The sequence below is a fragment of the Lissotriton helveticus genome, chromosome 8 (genome assembly GCF_964261635.1).
Source record: "Lissotriton helveticus chromosome 8, aLisHel1.1, whole genome shotgun sequence".
Taxonomy (NCBI): Eukaryota; Metazoa; Chordata; class Amphibia; order Caudata; family Salamandridae; genus Lissotriton; species Lissotriton helveticus.
This window is the reverse complement of record NC_136069.1, coordinates 1,468,831,234-1,468,848,026: the sequence shown is the minus strand read 5'-3', so window position 1 is coordinate 1,468,848,026 and position 16,793 is coordinate 1,468,831,234. Positions and strand designations below refer to the sequence as shown.

Genomic DNA, 16,793 nt, shown 5'->3' with positions numbered 1-16,793 from the left:
GCAACAAACAGTTGCTTAGTTTTCCTGAAATCTTTAGTTCTGTCTATGTAATACAGGAGAGCCCTCTTAACATCTAGTGTTTGTAGTGCTCTGTCTGCCACTGAATCAGGATTTGGGAAGAATACTGGCAGCTCAATAGTTTGGTTAATGTGGAACTGTGACACTACCTTAGGCATAAATTTAGGGTTGGTACGCAGCACCACCCTATTAGCATGAATCTGAATGAAAGGCTCCTGAATAGTGAGGGCTTGCAGCTCACTAACCCGTCTTAGTGATGTGATCGTTACCAGAAAAGCCACTTTCCATGTCAGAAATTGTATCTCACAAGAGTGAAGAGGTTCATATGGTGGACCCATGAGTCTTGTGAGAACTATGTTTAGATTCCAGACAGGCGAAGGCGGGTGTCTTGGAGGAATTACCCTTTTGAGTCCCTCCATAAAAGCTTTAATGGCAGGCACTTTGAAAAGGGAAAGGCGCTGTCTGTTTTGAAGATAAGCTGCCATAGCTGCTAAATGTATCCTGATGGAACTATATGCCAGATTGCATCTGTATAGGTGCAATAAGTAACATATGATGTTTTGCGTTGATGCATCTAGCGGATTTATGTTATTATTGGAACAATAGATGACAAAACGCTTCCATTTTGCCGCATAGCACGCCCTGGTTGTAGGCCGCCTAGCCTCCTTGATGATGGCCATACAGTCAGGGGACAGGTCCAGGTAGCCAAACTCTATGACCTCAGGAGCCATATTGCAAGGCTCAACTGTTGCGGATCTGTGTGCTGAATGTCTCCATGGTTCTGAGTGAGGAGACTGGTTGTGAGCCGTAGTCGCTGGTGGGGCACCACTGAAAGTTCTAGGAACGTGGTGTACCATGCTTGCCTTGCCCACGTTGGAGCAACCAGGATGAGGGTCATGGAGTGCTGCCTCAGTTTGTGCGCTACCAGCGGTATGAGCGGTGCGGGAGGAAAAGCGTACGCAAATCTGTTCGACCAGTTCATCCATATCGCATTTCCCTGAGACTGCGGGTGTGGGAACCTGGCAGCGAAGGTGTGGCATTTTGCGTTTTCTTGTGTGGCGAATAGGTCTATTTCTGGATGACCCCACTGCTGGAAATACGGTTGTAGCACTGAGGGGTGGATCTCCCACTCGTGCATTTGATGGCTGTGTCGGCTGAGCAGGTCCGTCATCTGGTTGTCCTTGCCCGGGAGGTGTTCCGCCATGAGGAACATGTTCCTTTGAATGGCCCACTTCCACAAGCACTGTGCTAGGTGTGACAATTGTGGAGAGTGTGTCCCTCCCTGTTTCTGGATGTAATACATTGCAGTCATGTTCTCCGTCCGGATCAGCACGACTTTGTTGCACAAATGCAACTTGAATGCCTTCATTGCTATGAAGATTGCCATCAGTTCTAGTAGGTTGATGTGCATCTTTCGCTACTGTGTTGTCCATAGGCCCTGCACAGTGTACTTGAGGACATGCGCTCCCCAGCCCTGGAGAGATGCGTCAGCAGTCAGCACTATCTGTCGTCCCCTGCAAAGGTTTTGTGTGTTCCACCAATGCAGAGAGTTGTATGCACGACCGGTCACCAACACTAGGTCTTTCAACTGTCCATGAGCCTGGTTCCACTGTACCGCCAAGCACTCCTGAAGTGGACGCATGTGCAGCCTCGCGTGTGGGACTATAAAGATACAGGAGGCCATCATGCCTATTAGTTGCATGAACACTTGCGCCGGGAGTGAGTGTTGGGGCTTGAATTTTTTTTTTTTAAATATCTTTTTATTATATGCAAAATAACAAAAACAAGGAAAGAAAAAAACAGAAAACAAGGCAATACATTACAGTTGTGTCATGTCGGCGCTGGGGGGGGGGGAATACATAATCAAATCAGATGTCAGAAGTATGTGATGAAAGTGGGGAGGGGGGAGGAGACCAGGAAGAAGCAAGATATCTAAATGCCCGTGGAGGAAACATCAGGTTGGGAGGATGACAGGTCAGCATCCAATTCCGAAGGGGGGGGGGAGGGTACAGATGCCACCACGGTACGCATTCCATTGATTCCAAATTTCCCCCCCATTTGCGGGGCGTGCCACGGGAAACATACACTGTCTTTTCCCGAAACATGCACCAGTCAATGTTTTGTTGCCACACCAGAACTGTCGGTGACCTCTGGGCACCCCACAACTGAGCAATGTCTCTTTTAGCAATCATATTACCCAAGGTCACCCATCGAAGCTGCGCCAGGTCATAATCATTCGGCTCCCAGACATTCAACAGACACCGCCTCGCCTCAGGCATTGATTGCACACCCGTGACCTCACTCATAACTTCATGCACGCGAGTCCAATAGCGCATCACCGCAGGGCATTCCCAAATAATATGGAGAAACCACCATACCACAACCACGCCTGCACAGTCCATCCACAAAGAACCCATTTCGCACCAAACGGGGACCAGTCACGTAGACCCTATGGAGAATTTTGAGCTGGACAAACCGGAGGCGCGCCGGGATAGCCACTTCCTTCGGGGAAGAGATCGCAGCCTGCCAATCCTCGTCGTCGAGTTCCAGACCGTCACTAGTCCACATCACTCGAAGGTTACTCAGTAGGTCGGTTCTGGCATTGATCAACTTTTTGTATATGAGTGAGATCATGCCGTCAGGGACATGTCCGTCTAGCACCCGATCTTCGAGCGGGGACGCCTCCGGAATATCCGAGCCCAGGGGAAATACAGACGAAAACGCGTGTCGGATCTGCACATAGCGCAAGGATTCTCTATCAGTCAAGTCATACTCAACTTTCAGCTCCTCAAACTTCTTGACTCTACCCTTGATCCACACATCATTCACCCTGCTGATACCGATGACATCCCACTTATCGAAACCCTTCGACTTCCAGAGGGAGCCAAGTTTTTCCGATGCATAGAGCGGGGTAGCACGGGTCGGCCTATCCGCCCAGCCCAGGGCCGCTGTAGCGCGATGCCACACCTGCACCGCTGTCCTAGTGGGGCCCGTGAGAGATCCGCCTGCAGATGTCGCATACAGAGCCCTGTTGTAGTCTCCACCAGGCAGCAGCCATCTATCCATCTCAAACGCCGGGCTCGGCAAAGGACCATAAGTACAGTGATTGATGGCCCCCAGCTGAGAGGCCCAATAGTAGCGGCGGATGTCGGGGAGCGCGATACCCCCGTCGTACCACGGGAGCGTCAGTTTTGCAACAGCAATACGAGGACGGCCCCCCCATACCAATTGTCTCTGTAGACTTTCAATCTCCCGGAAGTAGCGGGCGGGCACGATATCAAGTGTATTTTGCAACGCATAAAGGAACCGAGGGAGCGACATCATCTTAAATAACGCCGCCCGTCCCAGAGGAGAGAGAGGGAGCCTGCCCCACGCAGCCACATCGGCACGGAGGCGCTGGAGAGGGGGCAACAAATTGCGTTCATAACGAAGCACAGGGTCCAAGGTGATAAAAATCCCCAAGTACTTGAATCCCTCCCGCACCACCGAAATAGGACATCCACGAGGCGGGAGAGGGGCCTCGCCGCATAGAACATAGATGCAAGACTTTGACCAGTTGATGACCAGACCGGAGTTTTTACGGAAAGAAGTCAGAACGTCAAAAAGGACGATCAACGATTTCCGAGGCGACGTAAGGTATAGGAGTATATCGTCTGCATATGAGGATATTCGGTCTTCAAACTCCGGGGTCCATCTAATGCCCTTCAAGGACGGTTCCCATCGCAGCCATGCCGACAAAGGCTCCAAAGCAAGGGCAAACAAGAGAGGGGATAAAGGACAGCCCTGGGGCGTTCCCCTACCAAGAGCAAAGGAGGCCGAGACACGACCGTTTACCACCACTTGGGCTGAGGGGTCGGTGTAAAGCAATTTCACCCAGGCGATGAAGGTGGGGCCAAAGCCAAATTTAGAGAGAACCGCCCATAAATATGGCCACTCCAGCGTATCGAACGCCATGGTGGCGTCCAAAGACGCCGGGATGGCCGGTTCACGCAGAGTCGCCGCTCGCGCGAGGACTCCATGCAGGCGCCGGAGATTAAGTGCCGTGTTACGATGGGGTATGAATCCGGATTGGTCCGGGTGAACCAGATCGCCTATGACAGTGACCAAGCGGTTGGCAAGCACTTTGGCCAGAATCTTCGGTTCGGCGTTAATCAATGATATGGGCCTAAAGGAGGCGCAGCGGTCACGTGGCTTGCCATCCTTGTGGATCACCACTATGGAAGCCAATCTTTGGTCGGGAGGGAGGGAGCCTGCCACCAGTGATTCCAAGAACATCGACCGCAGATACGGTGCTATCACATCCGGACGGAGCTTGTAAAGCTCCACTGGGAGCCAATTAGGGCCCGAGGCCTTCCCCGAGCGGATGGCCGAAACAACCTCATCAACTGTAGGCGGAGCCTCTAGGAGATCCCTTTCAGGGTCGGACAAACGGGGCAGCGAGATATCTCGCAGGAGCAAGTGGGAGTCCTGTTCCGGTCTATCAGAGACGGGGGAATACACTTCCCGGAAATAGTCAGCGAAACACTCAACAATACCAGCAGGGTCGGTGATACTCACGTCATTCACATCAACAATCACAGGGACAATCCGACTCGCACGTTCCCTCTTATCCAGCCAAGCAAGCAATTTCCCCGCCTTATCCCCCACATCATATAGTCGTCCCTGTTGCTCCCTGCTCATCTCCTTCACCGCATCAGTCACCAGCGCTCTATACTCAAGTTGTTTTAGACCCAAAAGGTGCAGCCTCTCCGGGGTGACCTCGGATTCCAACTCCCCCTCAAGAACAGTGATGTCATTTTCAACACGGACAACCTCCTCCCGCCTACGTCTCTTGACATTGCCAATCAAGGAGAGGGCCTGGCCCCGAATAACAGTTTTGTAAGCTTCCCACAACGTGACAGAGGAGGACACAGAACCCACATTTTCAGCAAAGTATTGGTCAATCGTTTTAATTAGTTCCGCCCTAACCTTGGGGTCACGGAGATACCAGGAGTGTATCGGGGCCACCCTACCCTCCGACCCCAAGTGAGCATCCACTACCAACCACAGCGGGGAATGATCCGAGATACCCCTAGCTAGATGTTTCACCTCCCTTATGGAGGAGGCCTGGGAGGAGGGCATCAGCACATAAACCAGTCTCGAAAGACTGCCATGGGCACCAGAATGGAACGTATACTGCAATTGCCCAGGATGAAGCAGGCGCCAGCAGTCAGTGAGCCCTAAAGCCTCCAGGAAATCCCCAAACCAGGATTGTGACTTCGCAATGTCTCGGGGAGGGTAGCGATCACACATCCCCGACACTACAGAGTTGAAATTCCCATCCACTACAAGCAGACCCTCGGGGAATCCCAAAACCACTCTTCCCAGATCCGCATAAGTGGTAGTCTGGAGACCCGGCGGCATGTAGACGGAGAGCAGGGCGACAACCCTTCCCTCCCAGCGCCCCACAATGGCGGCGTACCGTCCCCTGTCATCAAGGATGATGTCGTCAACAGCTAGAGGGAGGGAGCTCCGAACCAGAATGCCCACCCCCCTGGAGCCAGAAGTGAAACATGAGTGCGCGACGAGACGATAGCCACGCCTATTCATTGCATGGCACGTATTGCCAAGCAAATGCGTCTCCTGAAGCAAGACCACATCAGGGGACAACCGTCGCAAGAGCTGCAACACCACGCCCCGTTTGATCCTATCCCCCAACCCGTTCACGTTCCAACACAGTACCTTAAGTCCCCTAACCCCCATCCTAGAGATCAACCCCATCCCCACCCCACACCGGGTGCGACACTGTACAAGAGGAGATCATCAATAATATGCCTTGAAGAAAACAATGAAACGGAAACTGCAACCCCCCACCCCCCCAAACAACCCCGTACATCATACCCCGCACCCCTGCGTAAGACTCAAAAGCCACCCCAACTTGCAGTGTGCCTGTCACCCTAACATACAACTAGTCTACGAAAAGAACCCCAGAGGAGGAAGACTCGCCCACCCCCCCGCCCACACCCCAATAAGACAGCATGATAGCAAGCAATAGAGGCATAGCACCAAACCACAGCCGAAAAGTCAACACGATGGACTGGGAGCTGGTTCCGCCCCTATTCCTGCTCCACTGGGCCTCCCTCCGCACCACTGGAGTGTCCAGAGTGTTCAGAACGATCCGGTCCCGGGGGCAGCGTGTCCAGCCAGTCACTTGCCGCCCCTGGATGATCAAAGAAAAATGTTCGTTCGTTGTACACCACACGTAACCGGGCCGGGAAAAGCATGGCGTATTTCATGTCTCTAGTCCTCAGTCTCTTCTTCACCCCCTGGAATCCAAGTCGCTGTTTCTGAACATGCTGGGTAAAGTCCGGGTAGAAGGTGACTGCAGTGTTCTCATAAGCCGTTGGACCAGATAGGCGTGACGCTTGCAGGATCGCGTCCCTGTCCCGAAAGTTAAAGATCCGAGCAATGATGGGACGTGGAGTGGCTCCCTGTTTAGGCGGACCACCCGGGATCCTGTGTGCACGTTCAACAGCAAAAAACTTGCTGAGGCCCTTGGGTGCTAGATGATTCAGGACCAGATCCTCCACCAGCAGGTCCACCGAGGATGCTTCCGAAGTTTCCGGGACACCAACCAGACGGACGTTGTTACGTCGTGCCCGGCCCTCAAAGTCGTCCAGGCGTCGAGTGAGATAGTCACGGGCGGCTCGCAAGTTACCGACCTCTGCCTGTAAATCGGAGACGTCAGTAACAAGACTAGATGTCTTTAAATCGAGGGATTTGACCTTTTCATTGGTTTTCGCTAGGTCAGCCCTGATCAAGGTAACATCGATAGCGACCGTATCCAACTTGTGGGCCAGGGCCTCATATTGTTGACCCAGCGTGGCCTTCATCCCGGCAATGGCGCCCATGACGTCCCTCAACGACAGTTCTTCATCCATCGGGGAGTCGTCTCCCATAGTGGCCTGGGATTTAGTCGATCCACCCGGAGAGCCCTTGACAAGGGTGTATCTGTCCATGTCATTTGATTGCACGGAGCCCCCTCGCATCGCCGGTCTGGTCTTGCGTTTCTCTCCCTCAGGCTTGGTGGCCATCTTAGTTCGTGCGCTAAAGTCGATGCGCCCGCAACAATATAGAAATTAAGATGCAAACCAATCACCAAGTGATAAATGGCAGGAGGCCGAGTCACCAGCCGGTGAATAGCGGTGAGGTTGAAAGCAGCAAGCCAGGGCGATCGCAACAAAGTCAAGTAGGTCTAAGCGGGAGAAACTAAACTGAAAGTAGACAACCGGGCAAAGGAGGCTCGCATGATCCGTTGTTGTTCGATTACTGTCCGGCTGGCAGAGAAACCAAGCCCGGGGGCAGCACCATGGAGCAGGCCGAAAAAGTTCAAAAGTCCATATCTTCAGCTCCAGATGTCCAAATCAAAATCCGAAAACGGATAAACGATCAGCAGGGCCGTGCCATTAATAACCCGTCGACCAATTCAGGATAGGGTTCAGGATAGTCGGTGGAGGTGGCAAAGGTCCGGGAGCCCTAAGCTCACACGACCATCTTGGGTGCGCGCTAAGCTCCTCCTCCGTGGCTTGAATTTTTGAATGAGCACCTGCATGCTGTTGACTCTTGCTGAGTTCGGCCGTGCTGTTGCTGTCAGAGTGTTTATTTCTGCGCCTAAGTACTGTTGGACAGGTGCAGGTTGTAGATGGGATTTTTGGTAATTTAGGGAAAATCCTAGAGTGTGTAGGAGGTGAATTGTGCGGGACATGTGGCTGGCACATTGCTGGGCCGACTTTGCTTGGACAAGCCAGTCGTCCAGATATGGATAGACATGGATGTGTTGTCTCCGATGGTGTTTAGCTACTGTCGCTAAGCACTTGGTAAACACTCTGGGGGCAGTAGTGACCCCGAAAGGCAGGACTTTGAACTGGTAATGCTGGTTGTTGATGGTGAATCTGAGATATTTCCTGTGATTGGGGTGAACGGGAATTGGAAATATGCATCCTTCAGATCTAGTGTTGCTAGGAAATCTCCCTGACTGAGCAATGGTAGAACTTGCTGCAAAGTGAGCATGTGAAAGTGTTCTGACAGGATGTATTCGTTCAGGGGTCTGAGGTCTACAATGGGCCTGAGAGACCCGTCCTTTTTTGGGATTAAGAAGTACAGTGAGTACACCCCTGTACCCTGTTCTAAAGGCACGAGTTCTATGGCCCCTTTTTGCAGCATAGATATGACTTCTTGCTGCAATAAGTGCATGTGCTCTGCGGACATAGGACGGTGCCTTGGGGGTATGTTGGGTGGAGTGGAGGTTAGTTCTAGACAATAACTGTGTTGTATAAGTTGTCTCACCCACCTGTCCGTGGTAATGCCTTCCCAGACTGGCAGGAACTGCTGAAGTCTTCCCCCGACCGGTGTTATATGGTCTGGGGGCAGTGACAAGATGTCACTGTTTATTAGTGGCGGAGGATCTGGCATTGTTATTTCCTCGTCCTCTGCCTTTGGTACTGTTCCCACGGTATCCACCTCTATTGTTTTTGTTATAGGTGTTTTGTGTGCCTCCTTTACTGTATTGGGTTTGTTGCGACGTTTGTCCTCTAGACCCTTCCCTGTTACCGGAGCGACGAAAGGAACCGCCCCTGAACTGCTGTGACTGTAGAGCTCCCATGGATTTGGCAGTTTCTGTGTCTTTTTAAATTTTTTCTAGGGTGGTGTCTAGCTCAGGACCAAAGAGAAAGTCAGGGTTAACTGGCTGATTAAGCAGAGTTGTTTGGATCTCTGACTTGAACCCAGAGATGCGGAGCCAGGCATGCCTCCTGAGCATGACACTAGTGTTGATGGCCCTAGCCCCTGTGTCAGCTGCATCCAACGCACATTTAATAGATGCGTTTTGAGATTAACTTCCCCTCTTGTATGAGCATTTCCGCCCCCTCCTTATAAGCATAAGGCAGGTGTTGCAGTAGCTGCACTAGCGTGTCGTAGTGAGCCCTATCATATCTTGCTAATAGGGCCTGCGTATTTGAGATTCTTCAAATATTAGCCGCTTGAGCTGCCACACGTTTGCCAGAAGCTGCCACACGTTTGCCAGAAGCTTCCAAGTTCTTGGATTCTTTGTCCGGAGGAGGAGCATCACCACTTGTTTGAGAGTTTGCTCTCTTTCGAGCATTAGCCACCACCAAGGAGTCCAAAGGGAGCTGTCCCTTGATATACATAGGGTCCACAGGTGCAGGTCGGTACTTCCTCTCAATCCTGGGGTTTATTACCCTTGCCATTGTTGGCTCTTTAAAAATGTCACCAGCATGTTTGAGCACACCTTTGAGCATAGGCAACGTTTTTACCGATCTTTCGGAGTTAGAGAAGGTATCAAACAGAAAGTCTTCTCCACGGGGTCAGTGTGCATGTCCACATCATGGTTAAGGGCTGCCCTCTCAATCAAAGCGTTAAACGCAGCAGTATCCTCAGTAGGCGATGTCTTGACCGCATAGGACTGAGTGTCAGGGGCAGTGTGTGGTTCATCAGGGTCAACAGGGTCAGTCCATGGTTGGGACTCCTCCTGGCTTGTGTCAATGGGATAATTAAACTGGACCTCATTGTACCCTTCCTCCACATCCTCAGTGGCAGGTGTGGGAGAATAGGCATAGTCTTGTCCATAGGATTGTATGGGTTCAAAAAGAGTAGGTGAGGTGAGTCTCTCTTTCTCTTGAGTGGTATCTTGTAGGATTCCATAGGAGTTTCAGGAATGATTTTCCTTTTATAAATAGTGAGTCGCCCTGAATCGGAGTCGATGAATAGTTTCGACTGGTTATTATAGGACGTGCCTGGAACAGAACGTCCTCCTGCATGGGCTGAGTATTTGCGGCTACCGATGACGACTTGGATGCGTCGGTGCCCTTTGGGAGCTGGACCATCTTAGGTCGTGCCGTTGGGGGTAGTCCGTATTTTATTTACGCCGTAAGCGTCAGCGACGGACTGACCTGCTTGGAGGTAGGCGTCGTTTTTGACCCGACCGACTTCGACTGTTCAACCTGTTGCTTGTGACCTTGCGTCGACTCGAGCTGTTGTTGCACAGCAGGTACGCCCTTTTGCTTTGATTTGCTCTGTTCTAGTAGGCCGAGTTTTGTCTTCGACTCGAGGGCCTTCACCAGAAGTGGCTTCCGAGGCTTCGGATCGAGGCTTTTTTGGGTCTCGCGGCCCTTGGAAGAGTCGCCATCTTTGGACCCCGACGTCGACGTGAGCATGACGTGCTTAACAGCAGACACGGGCTTCGGCGCCCCGATCTTCGGGTCGACACCCCCTTGCGACCCCGAGGGGTCGAGCACACGTTTAGACTTGGTATGTTCCGAAGTCGTCGAGCCGATGACTGTTTTCACCAGTTTCGGTTTCGATGTAGTGTCTTTAGGTTTTGGTTACGATTTTTCCACTGATTGTGGCCGATCGACCGATGGCTCTTTGAAAATGTTCTTAGCCTGGCCTTGAAGCGGGGCTATAGAACGTGGATGAAGATCTTGGCTAAGGCCTTCCGGCGATGCCTCGACCTGAGCCGTGGAAGTGTGTTTACCGGGCCCCGCTACTGCGGTTGGGCCCTGCTCATCGCCTGAGTCCTCATCGACGGCTCCGATGGGTTGTGCGTCATCTCCTACCTCGACGATGTCTTCATCAAGGACGTATAATTCTTCTTCGTCCTCATCGTAGTTGGATTCTCGTCCTGACGCGGGATCCGACTGTCGATCAGGATCCTCTTCTTCTACACGCTCTTCGTCGTCCGCTCCGAAGATGTTTTCCGGATCGGGCACCGACTCCCGCGCCGACTGTCGTGCAGCGCGTCGAAGGCGAAGAGTTTTTTTATCTAAACCGAGAACAGGCCATACAGCTGGCCTCGTCGTGGTCCGGTGAGAGACATTTATTGCACACCAGGTGCACATCGATGTGAGGTTATTTTGAATTGCAAACGGGGCATAGTTTGAACAGGCTCCGTTCCATCGTCGATCGTCGATGGGGCCTTTGGTGTCGAAAGGCAAACGGCCGTCGACGTCCGTCTCGAAGAACTGGAACAAATACAAGGCACCGAACGAAAGACAATACCGACGCCCCGAAGGCCTTTTGGCCTTGAGAAAGTTTTTATATATATATTCCGAACGCGGGTTAAGAAAGTACATCTGAACCCAATGGCGGAAAAAAACAATCTGAGCATGGAGTGGATGCCCATGCGCACTGTAGTCCAGGGGAGGAGCCACCTATCTCGTGATACTTCGAAGACTCTTCCAGGACAACAATGTGCAATCATCCGGACCCAACACTAGGCGGCGATCTATGCATAGATATAAATTCAGCAGCCCACATGCCTCGAACATAAAGATTAAGGGAAAATAATTGAAGCATAAACTAACAATCTGCAGTATTACAAATACATCAAACAAATGTATACCTATCATTCTCTCCAATTGTTTTCCAACTCCTATCTATTTGCGTATTCCTTAGACCGTCCTTCATGACCTTAAGATCTCATTTTGTCTCGTATTGTATGTTCTTAAATTACAAATCAAGATTAACTTGAACAATTACATTAAATCAATTTTAATGCAAGTAGACTCTTGTATATGACATTTTGGAGATGATGGATCGAGCAGCAAGGTTTATTTGAGACAGTTTAAATGGACCAAGAACTGTTGTATTAAAGTCAGTGTTAAACAACAGAATATACGTAAACGTTTTAGAAATAATAAAATTCACAAAATGCACAAATTAATGCCAAAGCAGCTTCTGCTATACATACCTGTGCATTAAACCAGGAGAATTTATTTGCAGGCAACTCCAGAGCTACTTGCAGAATGTTGTACTGTAAAACCGGGGGCATTTTCTGTTCCCTTCCTTTTTCATTCACTACACCTGTAGTTTACAAGTGGAAAGAGGTTTATGTTTTGGGATTATGTAAACTTTCAATAACTCTTTACTCCTGCTGTAGTGTAGTTCCTATATTCCCAATAGGCTGTGCGCATTGGAATAACATAAACGATAGTTTAGACGTAGGACTGAGGTCGACTAGGTCTCTACTGAATATGTTAGACTTAATTATGAATGCCAGCTAGCTCAGAGGTCACTAGAAACTTTCTCGAGTAAACAAGGAGGTGTTAACTGCCCTGAATAGACAAGAAGGGATTAGCTTCTGACAACCGTATAAACATGACAACTTTGCTCCCTCCAGAACAAGGAGTATATCTCCAGGGTCGTGTGAACACAATAGACACCTATTTTACTCAGTCAATAGTGCATACTTAGTTTCACCAGGAGTGCAGAGAAATAGAGAGACCGGCGTTTTCAATAAAAGGTGTTATTTATTGAGCAGTCCTCTTTCTCGTGCAAGAGAAGTGAATTGCCACAATTGCAATACTTGTCATAAAGTAAAGTGCGTACAGTAAAAGGAGTATTATGAAATAATACTGTAAAAGCATTGATATGGATTCTGAGCCATATGATACTTAAAATGGATAAAATATATACATACATAAAATCATTGACTAAACGTACTCAACTGGTGCTTCTAAGATACGCCTACCCCGGTGTACCTAACCTAAGCCTAGTACGTGGGAAGGAGTAAGTGAGCTGCAGTTTAAGTTAAGTTAGTTTTTGCCAAGAATCTGAATCAAGAATTCTCCAAGGGTTTAATCAGCTCCGTACCTTGGTTATAGAATGAAGGAGGTCTTGTATCTCGTTCTCAGGACTCTATCTCCCAGCAACCCGCAAGGGTGACTGGAAACACTGGAGCTGGATTTCTCGGCAAGAGAAAAGACAGCGTCTCTCTCAGTGGGTCAAATGGGAGGGTCGGCTTCCTTCGGCTCTCGCATCAGCTGGGCTTTGGGCAAGTAGATAGCTGCTCTGCTCCAAACTACCATGTGTTTGCTTAAGGCAACGTTAGTATATTTATACCTGGAAGGTGCCGAGTTTGACGAAAGGTTGGATATAAGACGTCACTAAGAACTTACAGTTCTTTCTGGACTCCAGGAGTTCTTGTTCAAATCAAAACAAAAGAAGGGGGATTTCCTGGGCTGCTGGAGGCTTGGTTTGTTTAAAGAACGCGTTGTACTTTCTAGGAGTCTATGGGAGTAGCCTTGCCGTATTTGGGCTGCATTGGCTATGACTAAATATGGATATGATTCTTATGCCTTTATAAGGATATAATTTGTTATAACCACATAAGGGCATAAATCGGGAATATTTAAATAGGGTCCTAGATACGTTCACAACACTGCCACTTAGCTAACATTTAGCAATGTTCATCCACAAGTATGTATGGCAATCCTGCAGTCTATTATTTCACTACCTTCTAGGATTCAGGAGTGATACATATGCCACTATACTCAATATTCCCATCTACAGCACGTTGACATTCCTGAATCATCCGAATTAGTACACCATTGAAGTACATGACTGAATTAGGGGGGCTAATGGTTATTTACAACAATAATGAAACATATTTTGTCTCGTTTCACATATTACTAATAACATGATCAAGGCATCATTTATCGACCTTATTACTCTTCTCTGCACATAAATGTACATTACTCTTAAATTGGTGCAGTTAGGTTTATTATTTATTTAGTTGTAAGTTTTGTATAGCACCCAAGTGGGTATCAGAGCACTTTACATAAGGATGACAAAGAAAAAGGAACATAGTTCAAAGAGACACAATAAGGTACAGGTCAATGTGTCAAAAGAGTAAAAATTACACAGTGGAGGGAAATAGGTGGAAGGCTATTGTAGCAGGAAATTTAGGACAATATACATGAAGAACAAAAGGGACATTATGGCAGTTCAATTACAATTCAATAGCAATAACGCACACAGCTCTGTAGACTGCTCCAACAGAGACCATCATTGCCTATAAATGAAAAAGTGAGAATGAGTAGAAAACAGGGACTCTATAGTGAGTTATCCAAGTGCAATACCATTTTTGAAAACTAATATACAAGACTACTTGGAACACTAGGAGGTTTGAATGAAAAAAACTGAGCAGCACACACTCGAGAAACTTGAACAAATGACCCTTAAGATGGCAGGCACAACTTCAGGCATGAGAGAAATTACACATTTGTATTAACACCTAGGCCTTTGAAAAGATAGATGGCCAAAGAAACTAGTAGTGCAATCATCTTCAAAAACAGATTAAAATGCGAAGCAATACCAATAACTTGTCTCACCTTTGAACGCCTCAAACTTGCCATCTCATTTTCTACATTCAGAATAAGATATTGTCACATGATTTATTATACATCTAAGTTAAACATCGGGTGGCCACCTACACCAACGGAATAAAATACTCTCCCACACAACAGCATTCTTAAGCAACCAAAATATCGCCTGGTAGTGTACACTGTCCGAATACTTCTGCAACCTTGAAACCTTCAACTACACAATCTTTTCAACTATCCTCAACAAAGGACGTATTTAACCAGAGTATCTTCCAACTCAATCTAATGCCTGTGACCTAAAGAAATCAGCTCATCTGGCCACTACCCTTCATCTTTTCACATTGCAATCACTCCCCAGCTTGCAACCAATGAACAGAGAGAAGCTGGACTCATCTTCTGAAAAATATACATTTCAGGATTAAAATGTCATACTACCCTCAGGATTCAGCAAGAGAAGCAGCAGTGGGAACATGTATATGTGACCCATATCAAATTAGACAAAGTGCATCTCCTAAAGACCTAGTCAGAGAAAACATGAGTGCACAAAAGCTTGGACAGTGTACATTATTGGTCATGGTGAACAGATGCAGCCAGTGTATGTCCCAGTGATCGAAGATTCCATGGGCCACCTCAGGCTGGAGACGTCAAGCATTGTCGGCCAGTCAACGCCTGCTCAGCTTGTCCGCTCTAGTGTTCAGGAACTCTTCAAGGTGTTGGTTTACCAGAAAGTTCTTTTATGGTCCCCTGACCTCGAGAGATGTAGCGCATCAAGGCACTTGATTCAGGACCCCACCCTGCCCTGATGGTTGTACTACGAAATGGCAGTTGTGTTGCCCATTATGACCTGTACTAGTCTTACCCTGGACACTGATAGGAAAGCTTTCAGGGTCTATCAGTGCCAAATAGATCACTCAACGCTTCAAAAGGAGGACTTGGGAGTCAGCTCTCTGTCAGAGACTTGAGGCCTTCGACCACCACTTCTCCTAGATTACCCCCTTACCCCCTACCTTGCAGTGTTGCTTCTGTCACAACTGCGAAGTCTGGGTAGGGAAGAATGAGGCCCATTGCAGGTCATGTTGTTTGCCACCACATGGGTTCCCAGGCAGACTCCTGGAATTTCTGGACAGTATCAAAGAGGTAACCCTGGTGCGGGTCACACTGAAACTTTATTTGCCATTGCAGAGTCTGCATGTGCCACATAGTGTTTGGAATGAGATGTATGCAGGATGTCAGGAGCACAGGAAGGCTCAGAACTTTCCTCAATGAGTCACAGGACTGAGCCGAAAATATCGGGATCATACCCTGAATGTCCCAGGCTTTCTATACTAGTAGAAGTTTGTGTAGGGCTTCATGTAAGAACCCTATTCAGGGGACCGCAGGAGCTACTGGGCCCAACTGAGGAGGTTGAGGCCTATTACTCCTGATGTACCTGGATCCAAACTAATATGGGTCCTAAGTAATTGGGTCAATAATCACTTCAGCATTTGGCTCTCAGTGGTAGCATGGGTTAAGCAGTTGAAGGATGCTTGTGGGGTTTGCTTGGGGAGGTTGCGGGTGTGGATGTAGACAGAGGAGGATGATAACAGGCTCACAGCTTAAAATACATTCAGCCACAGCAAAAAATGATTTGAATTTGTCCTTCCTCAGAAATGTATTTAATGGCTGATGATACAGTACAGGCCTGAGGTGTTCTGTCCTATAAAGGGATAAGGGACAGATCAGAGCCTGCTCGATGGTGCCTTTAGCGACCTACCAAAATTTGTCTCACGACCCATCAGTGAGTTGCAACACAAAGTTTGGGAAACACCGGTCTAGATCTATCAAAAGACATGTACATAAGGGACGCTTCAACATCCACTGAAAACCTGGTTGATTGCATCTAGGAGTGCCTTCTAACCTCTACACTGCTGTCAAAATAGTGGCCTATGCAGTTGGTGGTGTTGAGGCCTGCATGCAACACATACTTTGCTGTGTCCTGTCTCTCTTGGATATGTTTGGGTCAGTGAATTACTGGACCAGTAATATCACACTGGCCATGCCCCATAAGTCATGAATGTACCCGACCTTAAAACAGTGTCAAAATCTTGGCTAGCTGTTGAAAACATTTTCTTGCCAAAGGCATCAATGCATTTTTACTCCCTCTCTTGAGTGGGTGGGGGCATTCGAAGGAAAAGGATCTGGATTGATTTTACTGGACTACACCATAAGGCTTTCAGGCATTGAGTGACTTGTCAAAAGGTCAGGGTAACAAGTGACTGGCCTGTGTCATCTAGCCACAGGTTGGCGGAATAGAGGAATGAACATGGTTTATATGAAGTGTCTGTCATGGGCTAATTAAGCTCTAACAGATGCTTAGATGAAGGTGGACCTGGTGGAAGCACTTCAATAAATAAATTTGCTCTGGTTTTGAGAGTACACAATTGCAAGTCTAGCACCTTTGCTGCTCTTCGCAGTGCTACATTGAAGATTAACTTTCTTCCATTGGAAGACCACGTGGTGAGTCCAGTTTTGTGTCCGGTGAGGTATTCTGCACACTGGCATTTGTAAAGTCTAAGTACGAACCTTCATCAGGTTAACAAAAAGAATCGAAATGCTCACCGGTCAGGCCAAAACAGA

General features: G+C 48.6%; 1 protein-coding gene across 1 annotated transcript in view; it reads right to left on the bottom strand.

Moving 5' to 3' along the window:
- Window positions 1–16,793, bottom strand: part of URB1 (URB1 ribosome biogenesis factor) — a 703,763-nt gene that overhangs the window by 389,892 nt on the left and 297,078 nt on the right. The window contains exon 14 of the mRNA XM_078658408.1: window positions 11,765–11,877. Coding sequence (XP_078514534.1) covers window positions 11,765–11,877 — 113 coding nt within the window. The remainder of the gene's footprint in view (window positions 1–11,764; window positions 11,878–16,793) is intronic.